Source organism: Ovis aries, chromosome 7 (genome assembly GCF_016772045.2).
Source record: "Ovis aries strain OAR_USU_Benz2616 breed Rambouillet chromosome 7, ARS-UI_Ramb_v3.0, whole genome shotgun sequence".
NCBI lineage: Eukaryota > Metazoa > Chordata > Mammalia > Artiodactyla > Bovidae > Ovis > Ovis aries.
The window spans coordinates 68689471-68711080 of record NC_056060.1 but is presented as its reverse complement, the minus strand read 5'-3'; the positions used below and the strand labels follow the sequence as shown (position 1 = coordinate 68711080).

Below are 21610 nucleotides of genomic sequence, written 5' to 3'. Positions count from 1 at the left end.
ATATAGTCTGGATACAAGTCCTTTATCTGATAAATGCTTTGTAAATGTTTTCTCCCAGTTTGTTTCTTGTCTTTTTATTGTTTTAACAAAAGAATTATTCTTTCAGTCTTTTTAAGGAGCCAAGGAGTTTAAGTTTAATGAAGTCCAATTCATCAACATATTCCTTTATGGACTGTGCTTTTGGTGTTGTATTTAAGAAATTTTTACCTAACTCAGATAGGTACAAGGTCACAAGATTTTCTCCTGGTTTCTTTTTAAAAGTGTTTTAGGTTTTGTAATCCATTCTGAGTTTTTGTATATGTTCATTCTTTCTGCATATGGATATCCTATCGTTCAGCACCATTTCTTTAACAAAACTGTACTTAGTCTTATCTCAGCAATTTTGTAGTTTTAAGTCTTTCCCATCATCAGATTTATTGTAACATTTCATGTTTTTATGCTATTGTAAGTGATATTTTTACAATTTCAATTTCTGATTCAGTTCAGTCGCTCAGTCATGTCTGACAATTTGCGACCCCATGAACCACAGCAAACGAGGCCTCCCTGTCCATCACCAACTGCCAGAGTCTACCCAAACCCATGTCCATTGAGTTGGTGATGCCATCCAACCATCTCATCCTCTGTCCTCCCCTTTTCCTCCTGCCCTCAATCTTTCCCAGCATCAGGGTCTTTTCCAACGAGTCAGCTCTTCGCATCAGGTGGCCAAAGTATTGGAGTTTCAGCTTCAACATCAGTCCTTCCAATGAACACCCAGGACTGATCTCCTTTAGGATGGACTGGTTGGATCTCCTTGCACTCCAAGGGACTCTCAACAGTCTTTTCCAACACCACAGTTCAAAAGCATCAATTCTGTGGCACTCAGCTTTCTTCACAGTCCAGCTATCATATCCAACTCTCATATCCATACATGACCACTGGAAAAACCATAGCCTTGACTAGACAGACCTTTGTTGACAAAGTAATGTCTCTGCTTTTTAATATGCTATCTAGGTAGGTCATAACTTTCCTTCCAAGAAGTGTCTTTCAATTTCATGGCTGCAATCAACATCTGCAGTGATTTTGGAGCCCCAAAAAATAAAGTCAGCCACTGTTTCCCCATCTATTTCCCATGAAGTGATGGGACCGGATGCCATGATCTAATTTTCTGAATGTTGAGCTTTAAGCCAACTTTTTCACTCTCCTCTTTCACGTTCATCAAGAGGCTCTTTAGTTCTTCACTTTCTGTCATAAGGGTGGTGTCATCTGCATATCTGAGGTTATTGATATTTCTCCCAGCAATCTTGATTCCACCTTGTGCTTCCTCCAGCCCAGCGTTTCTCATGATGTACTCTGCCTATAAGTTAAATAAGCAAGGTGACAATATACAGCCTTGACGTACTCCTTTTCCTTTTTGGAACTAGTCTGTTGTGATTATTTATTGCTAATACATATTAATGCAGCTTCCCTGGTGGCTTAGTGGTAAAGAATCTGCCTGCCAATGCAGGAGACCCAGGTTTGATCCCTGGATCAGGAAGATCCCCTGTAGAAGGAAATGGCAACCCACTCTAGTATTCTTGCCCCGGGGAAATACCATAGACAGAGGAGCATGGAGGGCTACAGTCTGTTTGGTCACAAAAAAGTCTGTCATGAGTTAGCAGCTAAACAACAGTAACAATGTAGAAATACAATTGATTTTCATCTATTAATCTTGCATCCTGCATTCTTGCTAAACTCACCGGTTTGACTGCCTATGACTTCTTTTTATGACTTCTTTTTCTTTCATCATTAAGTATGTTAACTGTAGACTTTTGACAGATGTCCTTTATCAGGTTGAGGAAGTTGCCCTCTATTCTGTCTGTTAAGGAATGGATGTTGCGTTTTGTCAAATGCCTTTTCTGCATCTGATGGTTTCTAATTCGTTACTAAGCTGAATTATATTAATTTTTGACTATCAAACCAACCATAAATTCCTGAGATAAACCCTATTTGACTCACGTTGTATTTTCCTTTTAATATGTTTTTGGATTGTATTTGCTAAAATTTTGTTTAGGATTTCTGCATATATATTCAGAAGGATATTGGTCTTTAGTTTTCCTTTCTTTCATTGTCTAGTTTTGATGATAGAGAGCTGGGCTCATAGAGTCAATCGGCAGCATTCTTTCATCCTCAGTTTTTTCAAGAGTTTGGTGAATTCATATTATGTCTTCCTTAGTTTTAATATTATGTATTCCTTAAATATTTGGTACAATTCATAGTAAAGCTGGATCTTGAGTTTTACTTTGTGGGAAGGTTTTTAACATTAATTCTATTTGGTAATAGAGTTAATCTGGTTATATATTTATTAAGTGAGTTTAGGTAATTTATGTCTTTCAATGTTTCCATTTCATCTGAGTTGTTGAATTTATTAGCATAGAGATATTCATAGTATTCCTCTATTGTCCCTATAATAGCTACAGACAGTCTGCAGCAATGCTACTTTCTTATTCCTGATATTAGTGATTTGTGTCTTCTCTATTTCCTTTCTAATCAGCCTGGCTAGAGGCTTATCAATTTTAAAAATAGTTCTTCATTTTTGAAGTCCATTACTGGCAAATTGAGTCTATTGTGCTAAAACCATACTCCACCAAAGAAAACGTGGTACACAGGAAGCAGTCTATTGATGTTTGTTAAATGAACCAGTGAATGAAAAAAAAAAAAAACATTGATTTCTGCACGTTAAGCCCTTTTAATATTATTACTCTTTTAGACATTACCCATTTCCTTACCTCTTACTTATGTCATTTAGTACTAATAATATGTAACTCAGCAAAACTGCCAGAGGCCAGGTTACATGCTTGACAGTGTGTTCCAAGATGAGGCTAGAGAGGTGAGGCAGGTGACTGGCACTGTAGAGGGAAGAAACCTTGAGACAATGGAAAAAACAGATGGAAGCTGAAGACAGTGAATAAGAAAGTATAATAAAACTATAAGGCAGGATTCTTTGACTATTAAACTAGCAACTTATACAGGAAGAGAGTATAAACTCTAATAATAAGAAATGAAGATCACATAAAATCTTAATTCAGGAGTGACTACTCAAAGTTGTTAACAGTAAAATTTTCAACTTAATAGCATCAGTATTTCAAAAAGGTATTTGAGAAATGTTCAGATATTAGAGGAAAAGGTTACATAAATTAGCTTAGGTAAATAGTGAAAAATAGGATTTCTGTTTATACTCAATGTTGAGAAATGAATATACTAGGCCTATTTTACCTGCGTTAACAGGAAGATCTTAAGATTTCTGGTCAGATGAAGGATCCTCAAAAGTGTCATAACATATTTTGATGGGAAAAAGCACAAATCTCTCCTTACTTTCACCAGGCTAAAAAAAAAATCACCAACTTGATTAACCTGAATTCTGAACTAGCCAACCACAGACCTTGGGTTTGGGTTTGCATGTTCCTATGCTTTAGAAGATTGTTTTACGTTCAGCCTGCACACATTTAAAGGATACACTTTCATTAATTTTCACATATGTATACACCCATGAAATCATTTTAACAAGGAAGATGAGTACAACCATAACCACCAGATGTCCCCTTAGCCCCTTTATAATCTCTTCCTCCCAGCTTACCTACTCCACAGCCCCTACAAAGTTTCCAAGAACCCAGTGATTTGCTTTTTTGTCACTATAGATTAACATACGTATTTTCTGGAATCAATCATAAAATATGTATTCTTTGTTGACTGGCTTCTTTCACTCAGCTTAAATGAGTCAACTGTTGCCTGTCTCATCTATTTCATTTTATTGCTGAGCTGTTTTCCATTGTATGGATATGCAGTAATTTATTAATCCATTCACCAGCTGATAGATATTTGGGTTATTTCAAGTTTTTGTTACTTTGTATGGACATGCTTTCATTTCTCTTGGGTAAGTTTCTAAGAATGGAATGGCTGGGTCATATGTTTAAATTTTTAATAAACTGTTGAAATTTTTCCAAAGTACTTGTAACATTTTGTATTCTCAAATAGGGAGTAAGAGTTTGAGTTCTTCTGCATCCACCCCAACACTTGGTATGGTTAAGGAGAACTTATGGGGTCTGAAATTTTCCTTAATAGGATTTATAAGCTGAGGATGGGCAAATCACTTTACCTTTCTAAATATCACAACTATTAGAACTGCTAAAAACAAAAACACCTGACAATATGCAGTACTGGCAAGGATTTAGTGCAACTGAAATTTGTGTGTTGCTGGTGGAAATGCAAAATGGTACAGTCATACAAAACTTACTCTTAGGTGCTTACTAAAGAGAAATGAAAACTTAAACAAAAACCTGTATGTGGATATTTATAGTGGCTTTATTCATAATTATACAATGTCTTGTCATAGAGAAGTTTTTAATTTTAATGCAGTTAGATTTAGCTTTTTATTTGAGTGCAGGTTTGGATAAGTATCAAAGAGAATTTCTAACAGCAGTTAACTATTGATGGTAAAGGTGTCCTATCAAAGGAATACTACAGTTAAGTCTGTGTTCATAACTGCCTTCAACTAGCTCTATTTTAGGGCTAATTGCGGAGATAATGACTGCATCACCAAAACTGTTCAACTGAATTTCAGATAATATAATTTTTACGTGTGCTGTGTGTAGTCACTAAGTCTCTTTGCAACCCCATGGACTGCAGCTCGCCAGGCTCCTCTGTCCATAGGGATTCTCCAGGCAAGAATACTGGAGTGGGTTGCCATGCCCTTCTCCAGAGGATCTTCCCAACCCAGGGATCGAACCCAGATCTCCCACATTGCAGGCGAATTCTTTACTGACTGAGCCACTAGGGAAGCCCATGAGATGTACTAAAAAATGATTTGAATCAGATTGTCTTATTTAATGTAACTTAGCCTTGAGAAGAAATCCAGTTACTTATTATGTAGAGTACTCATTTACTGTATCTACATGGAAGCTTCTTAAGTTTTTCAAAAGTAGAACTTTTCAAGGTGAATTTTGTGTGGTACAAATTACAGAATGACGATGACTTCATAATTATGTTAATTAAAAATTCCAAAATTAGAAACACTGCTCTTCTTATTCTGTTTAAAATCTTTCAGTATTCACTAATGATGAATGCTATGACATACTGTAGTTTTCCTGTAACGGGATAAAAATCTGTAACTATATGAGAGTAATGGAACAGGAAAGACGAAACAAGAAGAGGAAAAAGAACTCATCAGCTTAAGGATATTTTTTGGAAGATTAGACTGCTGAACAAGTTTTACACTTCTCAAATATTATTTTTAAGCGACTTTATGAAAAGAACACCAAAGACAACTTTTAAATGTCTGACTTTGTGCATAAGCATCATTAGTAAAAATACAATGGCAATTCAAATCTTAATTTAAGTAAACATAGTTTTGACCATCTTACTACATATTAGGTGCTGGACCAGGCACTTCGTGGGCTACCCCTGTGACTGAGGAGTCCTTAGGGAGCTACACATCTAGTAAGGTAGAAAGACACATGCGTAAACAAATGTAATATACAAGATAAGCTGTCAAGGAAATATTAAAGATTGAATATGTTATACGAGCATAAAGGAGAGTGATATTCTGGGGGTGGTTAAGAAGTCAGCAAAGGCTTCCTGGAAAAGTGGCTCTTAAAATAGTTCTGAATACGTAGGGATGAGAATGGTGGGGGGACCAGAAGAAGCAAGAGGCAGAGATGGGCAAGTATATAAGACTTGGGCAGTGCCTAAATACCTCTGCTTGACCTGGCTCCTGCCTCTACTGCTTCAGCTCTGTTCTCTTAGCACCAGCTTCTCCTCAATGTGCCTGAGCATTTTACTTTCCATATTTCTCCTCGTATTTGTCTAACCAATTTATAATCCTCACTGGGGCTCAGTTTGCTTTCTCTGCAAAGCCTCCCCAGACCACGTTTGCCTGCACACTAGTTGGACTCTGTATCATTTTTCTGATAGCACGCCATTAACTTCATATGATAATCAGGCCAATAGATAAGAATTACATATCGTAACTGTTTAACACAGAGCTCATTAGATTATGCAGTCCACAAATACAGGGGCCTTTTTCTGCCATGTTCACTGTTTTGTCTCCTGGGCCTTAGCACAATGCCTGGGACATCAAAGATACCCAATAAATTGTTGATGAATGAATTCAAATAATTCTTTTTATGTGTGGTTGAATTCAGAACTTCAAAATGCTTATACAATGCTGATAGCTATGTTATACTACAGGGCTTATAAGAAAGGTATATAAAGAAATTACTAGCACAATGCATAAAGATTTCCAATTTAAAGTAATTCTGTAGAAGACAGAGCATGTAATGTGCTAAGTACAAATATCTTAGTAAAGAACAGGAAAACCAGAAATTCTACAGTAAAAGCACACCTGGAATATTAAAACAGAAATCTCCATAATCTTCAAAAAAGTTGATTTTATAGATAGCACCTTTCACTTTACATATTAAAGAATACCTTTATTTTATTTTTTTTTAGTCATATAGAAGGGCTATCTACTCAAAGGTTAGCTAATTTCAAAATATGGTGAATGTATGAATTTAATACTTCATCAATACTCTTTCAAAATTCAATTACTTTCATAGTCCTTTCTGGCCACTGGCCCCAATAAAAGGATTTTAACAGTGTTCATGTACGAATTCAGTGAATATATAATTTTACTCTCTGTAGCAAGGTCTCAATACTTCATTACCAGATTTATATTGATTAGAAAGGACAATATTCAAGCTGATAAATCATTAGAATATCTAATGTATGAATATAAGGTTGCCTCTTGGTTCCAACTGTATTAGAGTGACAGTTTTAAGATTTTTATAATTAAGTACTACAGATATTTAATTGTAGAGACTGAAGAATATATAGAATATATTGAATATGCTTTGTTTTGTGAAGTCTGATTTTCCAACTGTGAGTTACTGGCACTTGGAGGAAAAAAAAACAATCACTTAAATGAAAACTGAAAATATAAAGCCTATGTTTAAAACATGGCCTTTATTAATACTGCCCACTGAGCTCCATTTTTATTTTACATTGAAATACTTCTGCTTTGCAAAGAAAAGACAGAAAAGTGCATTTTACAAGAGTACTTTTTTGTTTTTAATTCTCTGCGAAAATGGAAGTAATCTGAATCACAAGTTCACAATGTGGTAAAATGAAATTAAGAAACAATGATTTCAGTAATGCTATGCCATCACTAGTGTTTGGCTCTGACTTTGTTCTTGTAAATCAGATCCTGATATACAGTCTAGAGCATCTAGGTTATTACTCTACAGCATATTAAACACAGAAAAGGAGGTTTAAAAAAAACCCCTTTCAATGTACAAACATGAATTTAAAAACTGATTTTAAAAAATCACCTTTTTACATAATGTATATGGCAAAAATGCTTTAAATACATGATTTTGGAAGAATTATTTACAAAATGTATCAGTCTGTGAAACAATTCACAAACAAAGCATACATAATTGCTTTACTTAGTTGTCGCATCTCAACTTTGGGAGATATAAATTTATTCGGCAGTATAGCAAACATAAAAACGGTGACAAAATATTTTAAGGGCAACCAAAAATTTGATCCTCAAAATGGTTTAAATACTAGGACTGCCAAAGTTTCTAAACAAGGACATACTTTAATGATCCAGATGCCCATTTATATAGTTCTACACTGTTCGAAGGACTGAGACAGATTCCCTTCAATACAGGCAAAGCTGCTGGATGCAACCTCCTGTAAAAGGGACAGCTGAGAGCTATTGTCATTTGAAGAGTGAATTAACCTAGAATTTTCTTTTTTTCAATTTTATTAATATTTTAAAAAATACATAAAAATACAACATCCAATGTCTGAATAAATATATTTAACAAGTTGCAAGATAATACCTTATTTTACACAAAATTTTCAGCTTTAGAAATCTTGTTAAATAACTTCATTGTTGTTATATATTTCATTTTTGTTTTTTTGTAACAAAATAAAAACTCTGAAATTACATAGAAAAAAGACAAAATATTTTTGTCAAGGGATAAGATAGTCCACTGAAAACTTATTCACAATTCCACTGTAAACATTAATAAACATTAAAATATTTGCATAATTGTGTGCTCAAAAATCCTATAAAAAGTGGAAGACTTATTACAACTGTAGTTTTCAGTCAACTACACTTCCTTTCACAATTTATTTTGTCCCATTTACACATTAAACCTGGGCACACTGCTGAACATATACTTTGGCAGTTCTAAAGAGCAAGTGCTTCCACAAAAAGAATAAAACCAACAACAATTAAAAAGAATACAACATAAACCCCCTACTCACCAAGTGTTCAAATACATCTCAGTGAAAGTGCAGCAGTAACTATGTAGCTGGATAATATTTGATGTTTATCATGTGCACTTGCTTGTCTATGATTTCTGTAACACCTGAAAGCTTTATTATACAGTTTCAAATTTGCTAAGTGCCCTTTTTCTATCTTCACAAGAAAAAATGAAAAAAAAAATTATAAAGGAAAAATTATGACAAATATGGCAGGCTGCCTAAACTTCAGTTACTAATCAGCGTAATTTTTGCAACAGAAAAAAAGAAAAGAGAAGGGAGTAGATACAATCCAGCCTTGAAAAGTGTACAGGATATACTTAGCAATGTCAAACCAGTTGAGTGCTTTCTGTGGTTGTATTTCAGGGTTTGGGGATTTATGTCCATGGCAGCAAACTGCTGGGAAGGCAGAGAAAACGTTTATCACCTGCATTCTACAGCAAGCACGTTTTGTGGGGGAGACGATGAAGAGGGACTCATTCCAGTGTCTGATGAAGCAGATGACATGGAGGCTCCGGCATGAGACACTGTGGAATCAAACAAGCTGCATTAGACTGGAAAACTATCACACACAGATACCCAACCACTGGCAAATTAGAAATAAATTTCTTAAATATTATTCACTTCCATTACAGTCCTCTCAAATGGTGCATGAAGGAATTAACAGCAGCAAAAACTTTGTTTGGCTTAACTGAGTGGAATCAGTCTCTAATCACTTAAGTAACTGAGTTCAAAAAAGGCACCATAAAATATAAAGACTAGGTATAACCTCTTAAATTCCTACTTGAAAGATCCCTGAAAGAAAATCACCTTGTCCCCAAATCAGAAACAAGATCAACCTGAGATAAGTTCTCACTGTAGCAAATTCCTGCCTTTCTCTGGGTTATAGGGCTCTAAAAGAGCTAACCATTGGCTTCCTATCTTTATCCTGTCCCAATATATCTGATGGACACAAGACTCTCATAAGCAAAGAGCAGTAATCTAGATCAGATATCAGAATCATGGGATCAGGATGGAACTGTGGCTGAGTGACTAGAAAAAGTGCCCAAATGACTTTAACATAATGCCACAGAAGCATGGATTTAAGATCACTATTCTATGCATCAGCTGCTTTGCCATTTTTTAGTTTACACTTCTTTGCAGAGCTCTATCTTTTGCCAATCTTTGCTCAATTATTCCTATTTTACTTAAAGTTTTAATTTTTATTTAGGTATACCTCCCTCTGTGTACTGTCAATATATTTAACTCAATACTATAAATTCCAATATGTATACTAGAAGTCACTCAATGTCTCACTTTAATAACTCACTTCACACACACACACACACACACACACACACACACACACCCACACACAAATTTTAAAAATCAAAAAAGGGAAAAAGACCGTAAGAAAATTGTATTCTTGGTTGTCTGAAACTTGTATGACCTTTAGGAAACTCAAAGCAACTCAAAGTTCTCTGAAGAAAGTTCCATTTGTTGATTTGTTCTTCTTGTGTTTAAAAATTCTGTAAAGACTTCTTGCTATTTAGTTTTTCAAGAAAAGGACAAACATGGAAAGTCAGTCTCTTTCCTTTTGCTCCACTGTATTTCCAGGACTTGAGAACTGCTGACTTGGAGTCGAATGCTTCAAGACCATATATGATACAGGCCATTCTATCAGTAATTCATCTCTTAAGTGCCATAGATAGAAAACTTCTCTCGAGATGGGCAAGCCTATCAGGTAATTTACTTTTTTTTTTTTCCTTAAAGGGACATCTCTCCTAGAGCCCTCCCCTACTGTTCTATCCTATTTCTGAAATAGCCGCTTTGTAGGCTTGCTATGCAGTAGTCATTCTAGGGCTTCCCTTCACCATCATTTTGAGGTTTTCCTATATGGGATTCCTTCTTTGCTGGATCTCATGTTATCTTCATAACTTGGCTTCTAGTTTTAATGTCACCATCGAGAAATCTGACATGAGAAATCTGACGCTATTCTGAGGCCAATCTTTTTGTATGTACCTTTATATGGTAAAGGGCTTCCCAGGTGGTGCTAGTGATAAAGAACCCAGCTGCCGATGCAGGAGATGTACGAGACATGGGTTCAATCCCTGGGTCGGGAAGATCCCCTGGAGAAGGAAATGGCTACCCTCTCCAGTATTCCTGCCTGGAAAATCCCATGGGCAAAGCAGCCTGGTGGGCTACGGTTCCCTAGGGTTGCAGAGAGTCAGACACGACTGAGAGAATAACACATATATGGTAAACTTTTAGAATCTTACCTTTATCCAAAGGTTTCTGAAGTTTCATAATTTGCTTTGGTGTGATTCCTGCCCACCCTCCCACCACCCCCACTCCCATTCTTTATAGAGGTCACAGCAAGTCCTTTCAATCTTCTAATCCATCTCCTTCAGTTCTGGAAATTTTTCTTAGGTCTTTGATGACAATTTCCTATGTTTATTCAGTGCTCTCTAGAAAGCTTATGATTCAGAAGTTGGATCTCCTATACTTCTCTTATTCTCTATTATCTTTTTTACTTTTTACTGGTATCTCTCTAGCCTTGTTATCTAATCCTTCTTTTTATTTTTTATTCCTACCACCATATTTTTAAGAGATCCTTCATGTTTCTGAATTTCATTAACAGTCTCATATTCTGGCTTCCTGGGGAAGGAAATGGCAACCCACTCCAGTATTCTTGCCTGGAGAATCCCATGGACAGAGGAACCTGGCAGGCTACAGTCCATGGGATCACAAGAGTCAGATACAACTTAGCGACTAAACCACCACCACATTCTTGTTTCAAGGATACTGCAGTATCCTCCTGTAACTCTGGATATTAATTATGGTTGTTTTTATGTGGCATGTTGTCCAAGTTCTTTTTCGTTCTCATTTTCTATTTTGGTTTCTGTATTTATGTAAGGGTTTTCCTCAAACATCTGGTCTTCACTTCCATGTTTAAGAGAAGGAGCATTAAGCTAATCGGAAGCTGTACATGAGGATGTCAGGCTTTTAAATGTTGGGCACTGCACACGTAGTGACTGGCAAGGAACTTGCTTTTTGGTTCAGGAACCTCCAAATGCTAGTATCTCTGTTAGATCATTTCTCTTGGACTAACCAGTTTCTTTAGAGGAATCTTTCAGTCTCCTTCCAGGAATAATCATAAGCTTAGTTACCAGCTTTCAGAGAGCTAAGAAGATGAGATCTTTGTTTGGAAAAGGAATAGGAGTCTCATCATTCATTACTGGCAACTTTCACTTAACCTCCCTTTTCGGTTTACCACTTAATACCATTTAACCCTCACCTTCAGCTATGGTTGGTTTCCTGAGTCTTTTTATAAGCCTGTGATCCCTTCCAGCCTCCAATAACTTAACCTCCTGGGTTTTTTTTTTTTTTTGCTAAAGCTAGGGGAAAAGGTAGTTTGCTTCACAGAGTGGGATGAAAGGATCCAATTTCTCTTTCCATTTCAACCAGTCTCCGTTTTTCAGCCTCACACTTTACACTGCCTTCAGAACTTTTCTGGGGGGTGATGTAGTATGAATTAGCTTCTCCTTGTTTTGTCCCACTACAAGGATAAACAAGCTTAGGTTTTTAGCATTCTCTCACGTGCTGACATACCGCTGACATTTCCTGTTGGCCACAGTCAATCTGCTGTCCCATTCTCTTGTCCTTGGGCATATAGGGCTTCTAGTTTTCTTTATATTATTTTAGTGAGGCCTGGGCTTGGGGCTTGGGGTAGACATGAGCATGACAATGTTTAGCTAAAACCAATCCTATATATTTTTAAAGTTTAGCTTAGATGCTACTGTCTTTATGATTATATCAACGTCATCTCTCCTTCCACCTATACTTGTGTATCACTCTTAGGACTCTCAACACACAGTTTCACTGGACAATAAGACTTTGAGATCGAGGTCTGTATCTCATTCATCTCTGTACTTTCACCACCTGAAAGAAGGCCTGGCATATGATATATGTGCATTAATGTTGTAGAGCTGAAGTATCTTATGCAGTAGTTGCTTAGGAAATGACTTACGATCCCAACAAGACAATCTCCTAGAGAAGAAGCCATATGCCTCTTCATTTTGATGAACCCCATAATATATAATGCCTGTTAATAGGCAGTCAATAAAATGTCTGTTGAATAGTGAGAGATATTCAGAGGGAGCAGGCTCTTCTTGAGAACCCAGCACATTTAGTAAAATCACACGTTTTGTAAAACAGCTCATAGTCCCTTTCAAAAGTCTCATTCTGGACTGCCCTGGTGGAGCAGTGGAGTCCACTGCCAATGAAGGGGACACAGGGTGGGTTCAGCCCTGGTCTGTGAAGATTCCACATGCCACAGAGCAGCGAAGCCCACGCACCACAATTACGGAGCCTGTGAGCTGCAACTACGGAAACCCATGTGCCCTGGAGCCTGTGCTCCACAACAAGAAAAGCCACCCGACTAAGAAGCCTGCACATCGCAATGAAGGGCAGTCCTCGCTCGTGGAAATCAGAGAAAGCACACACAAAGCAGACCCAGCACAGCCAAAAAATAAAAATAAATAGTTAAAAAAAAAAAAACAAAAAAACATTTAAAGCCCAAAAGCAAAAGTCTTATTCTGACTAATTCAGTTGTTGACTCATTTCAACAACAGCAACAAAGAAGAAAACCTAGGAATCTAAAAATAATTTATATACTATATTCAAAAAGTGACAAACCTAAATCTTCTAAAGTGATACGATATATATTTGAAAAATAGAGGGAAAAAAATTATAATCAAATTACCTTCTCTGTCTTTCTTTTTTAATCTTTTTCTCCTCCTGTCTATGGTTGCAACTTCAGACTTCAAAGACATGTAATATTTTCTGATTTCCTGTAGTTTTTCTTGGAGAAAAGAGATTCTCTCTGTACTGTTCATATTATCTAATTCATCTAAAGGGCAAAAAAACAGTTACTTTGGATTTAAAAATAATTCTATAAGAAAAAATAGATGGCAGTTCTTTCAAAACTCTGACTCACAAATCAACAAAAGCTTTAGTTTATTAAAACCTACTAGTACACTAAATAAGGTTCTATAGAAAGAGAAGACATTAAATTCATGAATAAGATTTCTATATACATCCCAAATTTTCTTAACTAAACATATAATACTTAATGATATATCACTGAAATGATCAGAGAAGCACAAGAAAACATCCAACATACAGCATCTCTGATCTATAATTGTACCTGTTCACCCATATAGTGTCTTTGTATTGATGTTTTAGTTATTTCCAATTGTCAATACAAGAAAGGATATTTAAGTTTCATCAATCTGTATAAATCATTTATGTCTCATTTCGTAACTGGAGAGCTTTCTCCAGTATTTATTAAGTTAACATATAAGACACATATTCTTTCATTTATGATAATAAGTAATGGTTATTGATAAGGCAATATTTAGGATACCTAAATAAATGAATGTGCTAATTATTATTCCTTGTTTTGACATTTTAACATATCACTTTTGACATCTGACATATCACTTTGTGATATACATTCAAGTTTTCTATAAGTATCTTACTTAGTTGAAAGCTCCACTTATATGCCCGAGGGGATGAATTCGGATGTTTTTCTTTCTGTTTATCTTTTTCTCCATCTTTGATGTGAGGGGATATCCTTGCAGGGGATCGTGCAAGCTTCTGTGGCTTAGATACACTAAGATGCTTTACTGGGGTACATTTACTTGAATTGTCTAGGACAGGAAGATCTTCACTATCACTGCTTTGTCCTATAAGAAGAAAAAGTTAACTCAGATTATAAATTGTAAAAACTTTAAAAATGCAACAGACTCAGCAATTACACTTTTTGGTATCCTAAAGAAACAAACGTACAAAAGTGCTAAGTTTTATAACAATAAAAAGATGGAAATAACCTAAATACCCACCAAAAGGGAAATGGCCAAGAATTATATATTATTATTGTTTTTCAGTTGCTGAGTCGTGTCTGACCATTTGCAACCCCATGAACTGCAGCATGCCAGGCTTTCCTGTCCTTCACCATCTCCTGGAGCTTGTTCAAACTCATGCCCATTGAGTCAGTGAGACCATCAAACCATCTCATCCTCTGTTACCCCCTTCTCTTTTTGCCTTCAATCTTCCCCTGATGCTGGGGAAGGGTCTGGCATTAGGGTCTTTTCCAGTAGTCAGCTCTTCACGTCAGATGGCTAAAAGTATTGGAACTTTAGCTTCAGCAGCAGTCTTTTCAATGATTATTCAGGATTGATTTCCTTTAGGACTGACTGGTTTTATCTCCTTGCTGTCCAGGGGACTCTCAGTCTTCTCCACACCACAGTTCAAAAGCATCAATTCTTCCACATTCTGCCTTCTTTATGGTTCAACTCTCACATTCATACATGACTACTGGAAAAACCATAGCTTTGACTAGACGGACCTTTATCAGCAAAGTGATGGCTCTGATTTTTAATATGCTTTCTAGGTTGGTCATAGCTGCTTTTCTTCCAAGGAGCAAGTGTCTTTTAATTTCACAGCTGCAGTCACCATCTGCAATGATTTTAGAGCCTGGGAAAATAAAATCTGCCACTGCTTCCACATTTTCCCCATCTACTTGCCATGAAATGACAGGACCGGATGGCAGGATCTTAGTTTTATGAATGCTGAGTTTTAAAGCAGCTTTTTCACTTTCCTCTTTCACCTTCATCAAGAGGCTCTTTAGTTCCTCTTTGCTTTCTGCCATTAGAGTGGTATTATCTGCATATCTGAGGTTGTTGGTACTTCTCCTGGCAATCTTGATTCCAGCTTGTACTTCATCCAGCCCAGCATTTCACATGATGTACTCTGCTTATAAGTTAAATAAGCAGGGTGACAGTATACAGCCTTGACGTACTCCTTTTCCAATTTGGAACCAGTCTGTTGTTCCATGTCCAGTTCTAACTGTTGCTTCTTGATCTGCATACAGGTTTTTCAGGAGGCAGGTCAGGTGGTCTGGTATCCCCATCTCTTTTTAGAACAAAAATGACCAAATATCCAAAATAGATTATGAAATGATAAAGTTAAAAAAAACAATAGGCATAGTATTGCCCTATATATGTTTAAAACAAAACACAAAAACAACCCAAAAGGGGGACCAACCCAAACTATATATATGAAGAAGCACGAAATAAACACCCAGCTGTTAATATATGTCTAATAAAATGTGAGCAGATATTTGGTTGCAAATCTGCATCCCTCCTCACCAAATCTGCACTGAGAGAGATGCTTTTGGTGTTCATTTAATAACAAATTAGAATTTTCTCTCAACTTTTCTGCTTTATTTCAAAGTCTACACCCTACTTCCACCATATTTACTCTCAAAATCCAACTCTGCCTTCTACTAAAAAGGCAAAGTTGTGGGTTACACACCAAACTTCCCAGCCCCTTCCCTACTGTATCTGTCCCTTTGGCACTTTTTCAGCCTCAAAAAGAGGAGACTGTTAATTCTGGGCAAACTACTATAATATCTTCAGCTATACTCTTGAAGCCATTTATTCTCAGCTCCTCTGAAACAACCCAATGTCATTTTATCTTTTCTTCTTTTTTCAGAGTCTACAAACATGCTTTAAGCTAAGGAGGGAAGGAGAGGAAAACCTCCCCCTTTGGCTGGTACCTCTTTCCTTCTCTTTAGGGTCAAATTTCATGAAAGAGAAATCCTTTGTTATCCTGATTTCCATACCTTCTAATTTATCTCCTTCCCATGCTCTTATTAGGGCCCCTAACACTATTCACCAACTTCAATGAATACATTTTAATCACCACATGAATATTCTATTGCATTTGAACCCTCTTTCCTATTCAAACTAACAACTGTTTACTGATTTTCATTTATCTCTAATCTGCTTCTATTCTCCTCTTCCTGGCCCACTTAAAGGGATATGCCACATAATTCCACTCCTGGTCCTTTTTCTTCTCATTTTACAACTCTCACATAGCAGCTTTATCATCTTGTAATCCTTCGACAACTATCTTCTAAAACCATACTCTCTTCAAAGCTCCAGAGCCTTATTTCCCTAGTACTTGGTACCTCTAATAAGGGCTTCCCTGGTGGTGCAGAGGTTAAAGCGTCTGCCTGCAATGTGGGAGACCTGGGTTTGATCCCTGGGTTGGGAAGATCCCCTGGAGAAGGAAATGGCAACCCACTCCAGTATTCTTGCCTGGAGAATCCCATGGACGGAGGAGCCTGGTAGGCTGCAGTCCATGGGGTCGCAAAGAGTCGGGCATGACTGAGCGACTTCACTTGGTACCTCTAATACAACATTCCCTAAATTACTCTTCCAACAATCTGCTGCTACTCCTGTATGCCATACGTTAGTTAACCAGTTCCTCATATCTTACTACTAACAGAGTCCTAGTGATTTTATGGGCTTCGCTGGCAGCTTAAATGGTAAACTTAAGCCCACAGTGGAGACCCAGGTTTGATCTTGGGTCAGGAAGATCCCCTGGAGAAGAAATGGCTACCCACTCCAGTATTCTTGGGTTTCCCAGGTGGCACTGGTGGTAAAGAACCTGCCTACCAATGCGAGAGACATAACAGACACAGGTTCGATCCCTGGGTCGGGAAGATCCCCTGAGGAAGAAATGGCAACCCGCTCCAGTATTCTTGCCTGGAGAATCCCATGGACAGAGGAGCTTGGCAGGCTACAGTCCATGGGGTCACAGAGTTGGACAAGACTAAAGCAACTTAGCGTACACACACAGTGATTTTCTGTCCTAATTCTCTTCATTCATTCCTTCTTTCACTGCCTCAGTTAAGCCAAAGATTCTTTCCAAAAAGAAAAACTGATCATCTCCTTTCTTTTTTCCTTTTCTAACTTTTTACTTTGAGACCATTTTCGAACTTACAGAAAAGATGAAGAATGGTTACTAAAACATGTTTTTCTGCCATTTGAGGATAACTTGCCCTGCCATATTCGAGCACCTTATAGTGTTTATGTCTTACAAATGAGAACATTCTCCTTGTTTTAGTTATCTACAAATTAGCCAAAAATTAGCAGTTTAAACTACAAATGTTTAGTATCTCACATGGTTTCTGAGGATCAGAATCTGGGAGCATCTTGGCTCTGTGGCCTGGCTCAGGGAATCTTGTGGGGTTGCAGCCAAGCATTTCGCCCAGGCTCTGGTCTCTGAAGACCTGACTGGAGCTGAATCATATGCTCCAGGATGGCTCACTCACATGGCTGTTAGTGAGCATCAGGAAGCCTCAGTTCTTGCTGGCTGTAGGAAGGATATGCTTGGTTCCTCACCACACGGGCCTCTCCATACACTGCCTGACTGTCCTCCCAACATGGCAGCTAACTTTCCCCAGAGCAACTGATCCATAGGAAAGCAGAGAGGAATCTGTTGTGCCTTTTATGAGCTTCAAGTCATACTGCATCACGTCCACTCTATTTTACTAGTTAAAAGAAAGTGACTAAATACAGCTCATACTCAAGAGGAAGGAACTGGGCTTTGCCTCTTGAAGAGAAGCATATCAACAGATTTGTGGATGTATTTTTAAATCCACCACACTCCTAAACAACCAGATATATTACTGTCATCTAATCCTCAGACTCCACACAACTATCTCTAGTTTGACCTAATAATGTTCGTTATACCAACAGCATCCAGGTGAGAATTATATACCTCATTTAGTTGTCACATAAATCTCCTTCATTCTGGAATGGTTCCTCCTTGACTTTCATGACCTTGACAATTTTTAAAATTACAGGCCAATCATTCTACAGAGTATCCTTCAGTTTGAACTTGTTGCTGGGTCCTCACGATCACAGTCAGGTTATACATCTTTGACAGGAATGTTACAGACGTGCACTCCACTCTTCAGGGTGCATCCTGTCAGGTGGCACATGAGTTCACTTGATCCCCTTACTGGTGGTGTTCATTTTGACTAAGGTAGGGTCTGTCCATGCATCCACTGTAAACGTAATCATTTTCCCTTTGTGATTCCTGCTATCTTTCTAGTCTCATCTCCTACACTCTTTCTCTATACTCTATACCTGTCTTGTTCAGCCATTAGCCACATCTGGTTACTGAGTACTTGAAATATAGTTCAAAGGATTTTTTTTTGAAATGCCCTTTGTCCTAAATAAATTATATGCTCCTTCCTTGTGTCTACTGTAATCTAGTATTTCCATTTCAGACTTGTATGAAGGCATGTTTTGGATGTAAAATTATCATTTGTCAAAATCAACCATGTTTTTTCCTACTATATCCCATAACTTAACTTTATTCTTTATGGTACATACATCTGTTTTTCAGATGTATTTGAAAAACATTCTCATGTTTTTCAAATTCTGTTTTATTCTATTCTTATTTTTTTCAAGATTTCCAAACATATTCCTAATATTAAACTGTATTACATAAGAAATGCAATAAGCATAAAAAATAACCACAGCTATCTCAGCTCTAAATAAAATTGACAAGCAAATTTTCAGATGAAAAGCTAATGGAAAAATTGCTACTTTTCAGAAAAGAACAAATCAAATTTAGTTTTAAGCTGACACAGATGATCAGGCCAAAAAACTGCTGAAAGTACTAACACCATACTAAAGCCAGCGCTGCAAAGCACCAACCTGCTCCATTCTTTTCATTTTTGGCTACAGCACTTGTTCGCTTTGGGGTTCGCTTCTGCTTTTTTGCCAATAATCCACTAGTTCCATCACTTGGCCTTTTCTGACCTGAAAGAAGTGGAAAGAGAAAATTAGAAAAAAAATCAAGAGTGAGTATGTTCATTCATCTGCCTACACGAATTCCCATGTATATGTTTTCTAAAATGGGTGGGGTAGAGAGGGAGAGGGGGAGGGAAGGAAGGAAAAAGAGAAGAAACACAGGAGGGGAGGAAGGGAAAAAGGGAAGGAAGGAGGGAGGGACAGAAGAAGGAAGGGAAGAAGGGTACTTAACAGATCAAAGCTCCTAAAACTCTTAGCATACTAATTTTGAATTTTAACATAAAGACTGATTTTCTCCCTAGGAAGTCCTTACCCTTCTCTCTGCTCTCTCTTTCTTGAACAATTATACTACAGGTACCAGAGGCAGCTTCAAAGCCATTTGCTGATTCCCTCTCACAGAGACCTTCTTGAGATTCTTCAGCAATACTGTCAACTTCAATAGTTATGTCACTCTCACTTTTTATACTTCGAGACTCATCTTGGCTGAGAGTAAGTGGTGACGCTGCTGAAAAGTTATGCTGTACTACAGGAGGTAGGGCAGGTGGGATAGAAATAAGAGAGTTAGATTCAGAGCTTTCAACTATGGCGTCCTCAATGCTGGTTTTATCCTTTTCATCCAAATCATCCAAATCTACTTCGTGGCAAACCAAGGTTTCTGGTCCAATCAGAGGCATTGCATCCTCTTCTTCCTTTAGTGGAGTATTTACAGTTTCTTCTGCTGGACCATCAAATTTTTCATTAGTCAATTCTTGAACGCATTGGTTTGGCTCTGCTATTAATGATGGCATTCCTTCATTTTCTATTTCAAAGTGTTGTTCAAAATTTTTCATTCCCTCAGATGCAGTGCAATCACTGGTCCTTTCTTGAGATATGCTAGATATGCTATTTGTCATTTCCATTCCATTCTCAATTCTTATTCTTTTCTCTGGTGATAACTGTCCCAGTATCTTTCGTTTCAACTTTTTTTCTTTTGCACATTGGTCAATTTCATCTTCAGTAGCAGAAGAAAAGTTTTTACTGTCTAACGAAGAAAATTCTGGACTCTGAGCATCTGTATGAGGTTCAATTCCTGCTTCATCCTGGCTAAACGATGACATCTTTATAGTTTCTAAAGAAAGATCTTTTGTCTTGCTTCGTCTTCCCTTTCCTTTAGGAGATTTTTCTGCTTCTTTCTTAACTACTTCTTGCTCCACTTTATTTCCTATAATCTGTACTATTTGTTCATTTTCTCCAACTTCTAACTTTAAGGTTTCTAAAGGCTGCATTTGAGTCCTATCATTTTCTTTTAATATATGTGGAGCAGTCTTTGGATTTTCTTCATCTAGCTTATCATCATTTAAATTTTCATTTTTTTCTAATTCTTCTTTAATATCAGGAGAAAGTTCTTCATTCATCAAATTCTTTTCTAAAAGGTCTTCTGTTTCACTATCAGATGAACAGGAGTCTGCAAGAGAAAACATTATATTACACAAGTTTCTACTTAATTACCAATGTAATTTATAATAAAAATTCTGCCAAAGGCAAAACTCTTCATCATGTATCTCTGAACACCTCCTTGTAGAAATTTCTCATATAAAATAAACCATATATTTGTGCCAAAAATGGGGGAGGGGAGATCTCAAATAAAACTCCATGTGAAAATATATTACATAGAAAAATATTACTGTCTCAATTCTGTAAAAGAGCTCTTTTCCAATTTTTACTATTTTACTAAAAATTTTTCCAATATTTTATCATATTTATGCTACAGTAACCCTTAGAAAAATCAAAGGACTAGTATTGAAATATGAAGTTAACATATGAAGTGGTTTGATTTGAGAAGGTACTGATTAAAATCTGGAATGCCCATTTTATGTCTTTAGAAAGGAGTATGACATTCTACTTAATTCTGAAAAGATGTATAAAAATGAGAAGCTTGAATTCTCAAAAATGTAAATATTCCTCTGATTAAGAGAAAGGAAAGTATAGGCCAGTAACCATTCTGCAAAGAAAACCATTCTCCTAAGTCAGAGCATTTTTTAAATACATAATGTTATAAGATGATATAGAAGTTGTAAAATACAAGAATTCTGCCCACATGGTGCTCATATTTTAAAGTGCAAAAAGGCAAGCTTAAATGTACTTTTTAAGTGAAAAGGTATGTAGTTTTATGGTTTTATCATATACAGAATTTAGAATTTTGTCTCATGTTTTTTAAAAAGGTAGTTTTTTACTTTTACTTTTATGAAGCAGTTTAGCAAGAAAATGTATAGTTTTGTAGGCTGTACATGTGCAGGCTTCTAAGAGCATTTGCAACTTTGTAGAACTCTTGCATTTGTGTATTATGTCAGCATTCCAGCAGATGGCAGTAAAGAGGAGGAAAGATGCCCTTTCTAACTTGCACAAAAGCTCCACATAGTGGATTCATGGCAATCCTGTGGTTCAGAAAAGTTTTCAAGGGAGGAAAATTCTTATGTGAACATTTTCTATATTTAACATCTCTTAAATTACGTAGAAAAATATACAAAAGTAGAAAAGCTGGAAAAAACGTAAAAGCAGAATAAAATATGTTCACTTATATTCATCACAAAACCTGTCTACCACTTTAGTTTGTGCTCTCTTTGAAAAACAGTCTCAGCTTTATTGAAAGATCCTAGGTGAACAGCAATGGTGAAGATCCTAGGTGA

At 36.8% G+C, this 21610-nt stretch overlaps 1 protein-coding gene across 5 annotated transcripts in view; it reads right to left on the bottom strand.

Annotated features, from left to right (window-relative positions):
- Positions 1-6956: 6956 nt before the first annotated feature.
- The window catches only part of ARID4A (AT-rich interaction domain 4A), a 58781-nt gene continuing 44127 nt past the window's right edge, over positions 6957-21610 (bottom strand). For all 5 annotated transcript variants that reach the window (XM_012181720.4, XM_060418097.1, XM_012181719.4 and 2 more), the window contains exons 20-24: positions 19258-20388; positions 18849-18953; positions 13809-14015; positions 13031-13177; positions 6957-8813 (exon numbers count right to left, since the gene is read on the bottom strand). In XM_012181720.4, the coding sequence (XP_012037110.2) occupies positions 8710-8813; positions 13031-13177; positions 13809-14015; positions 18849-18953; positions 19258-20388 (1694 nt within the window). In that variant the 3' untranslated portion in view covers positions 6957-8709. The remainder of the gene's footprint in view (positions 8814-13030; positions 13178-13808; positions 14016-18848; positions 18954-19257; positions 20389-21610) is intronic.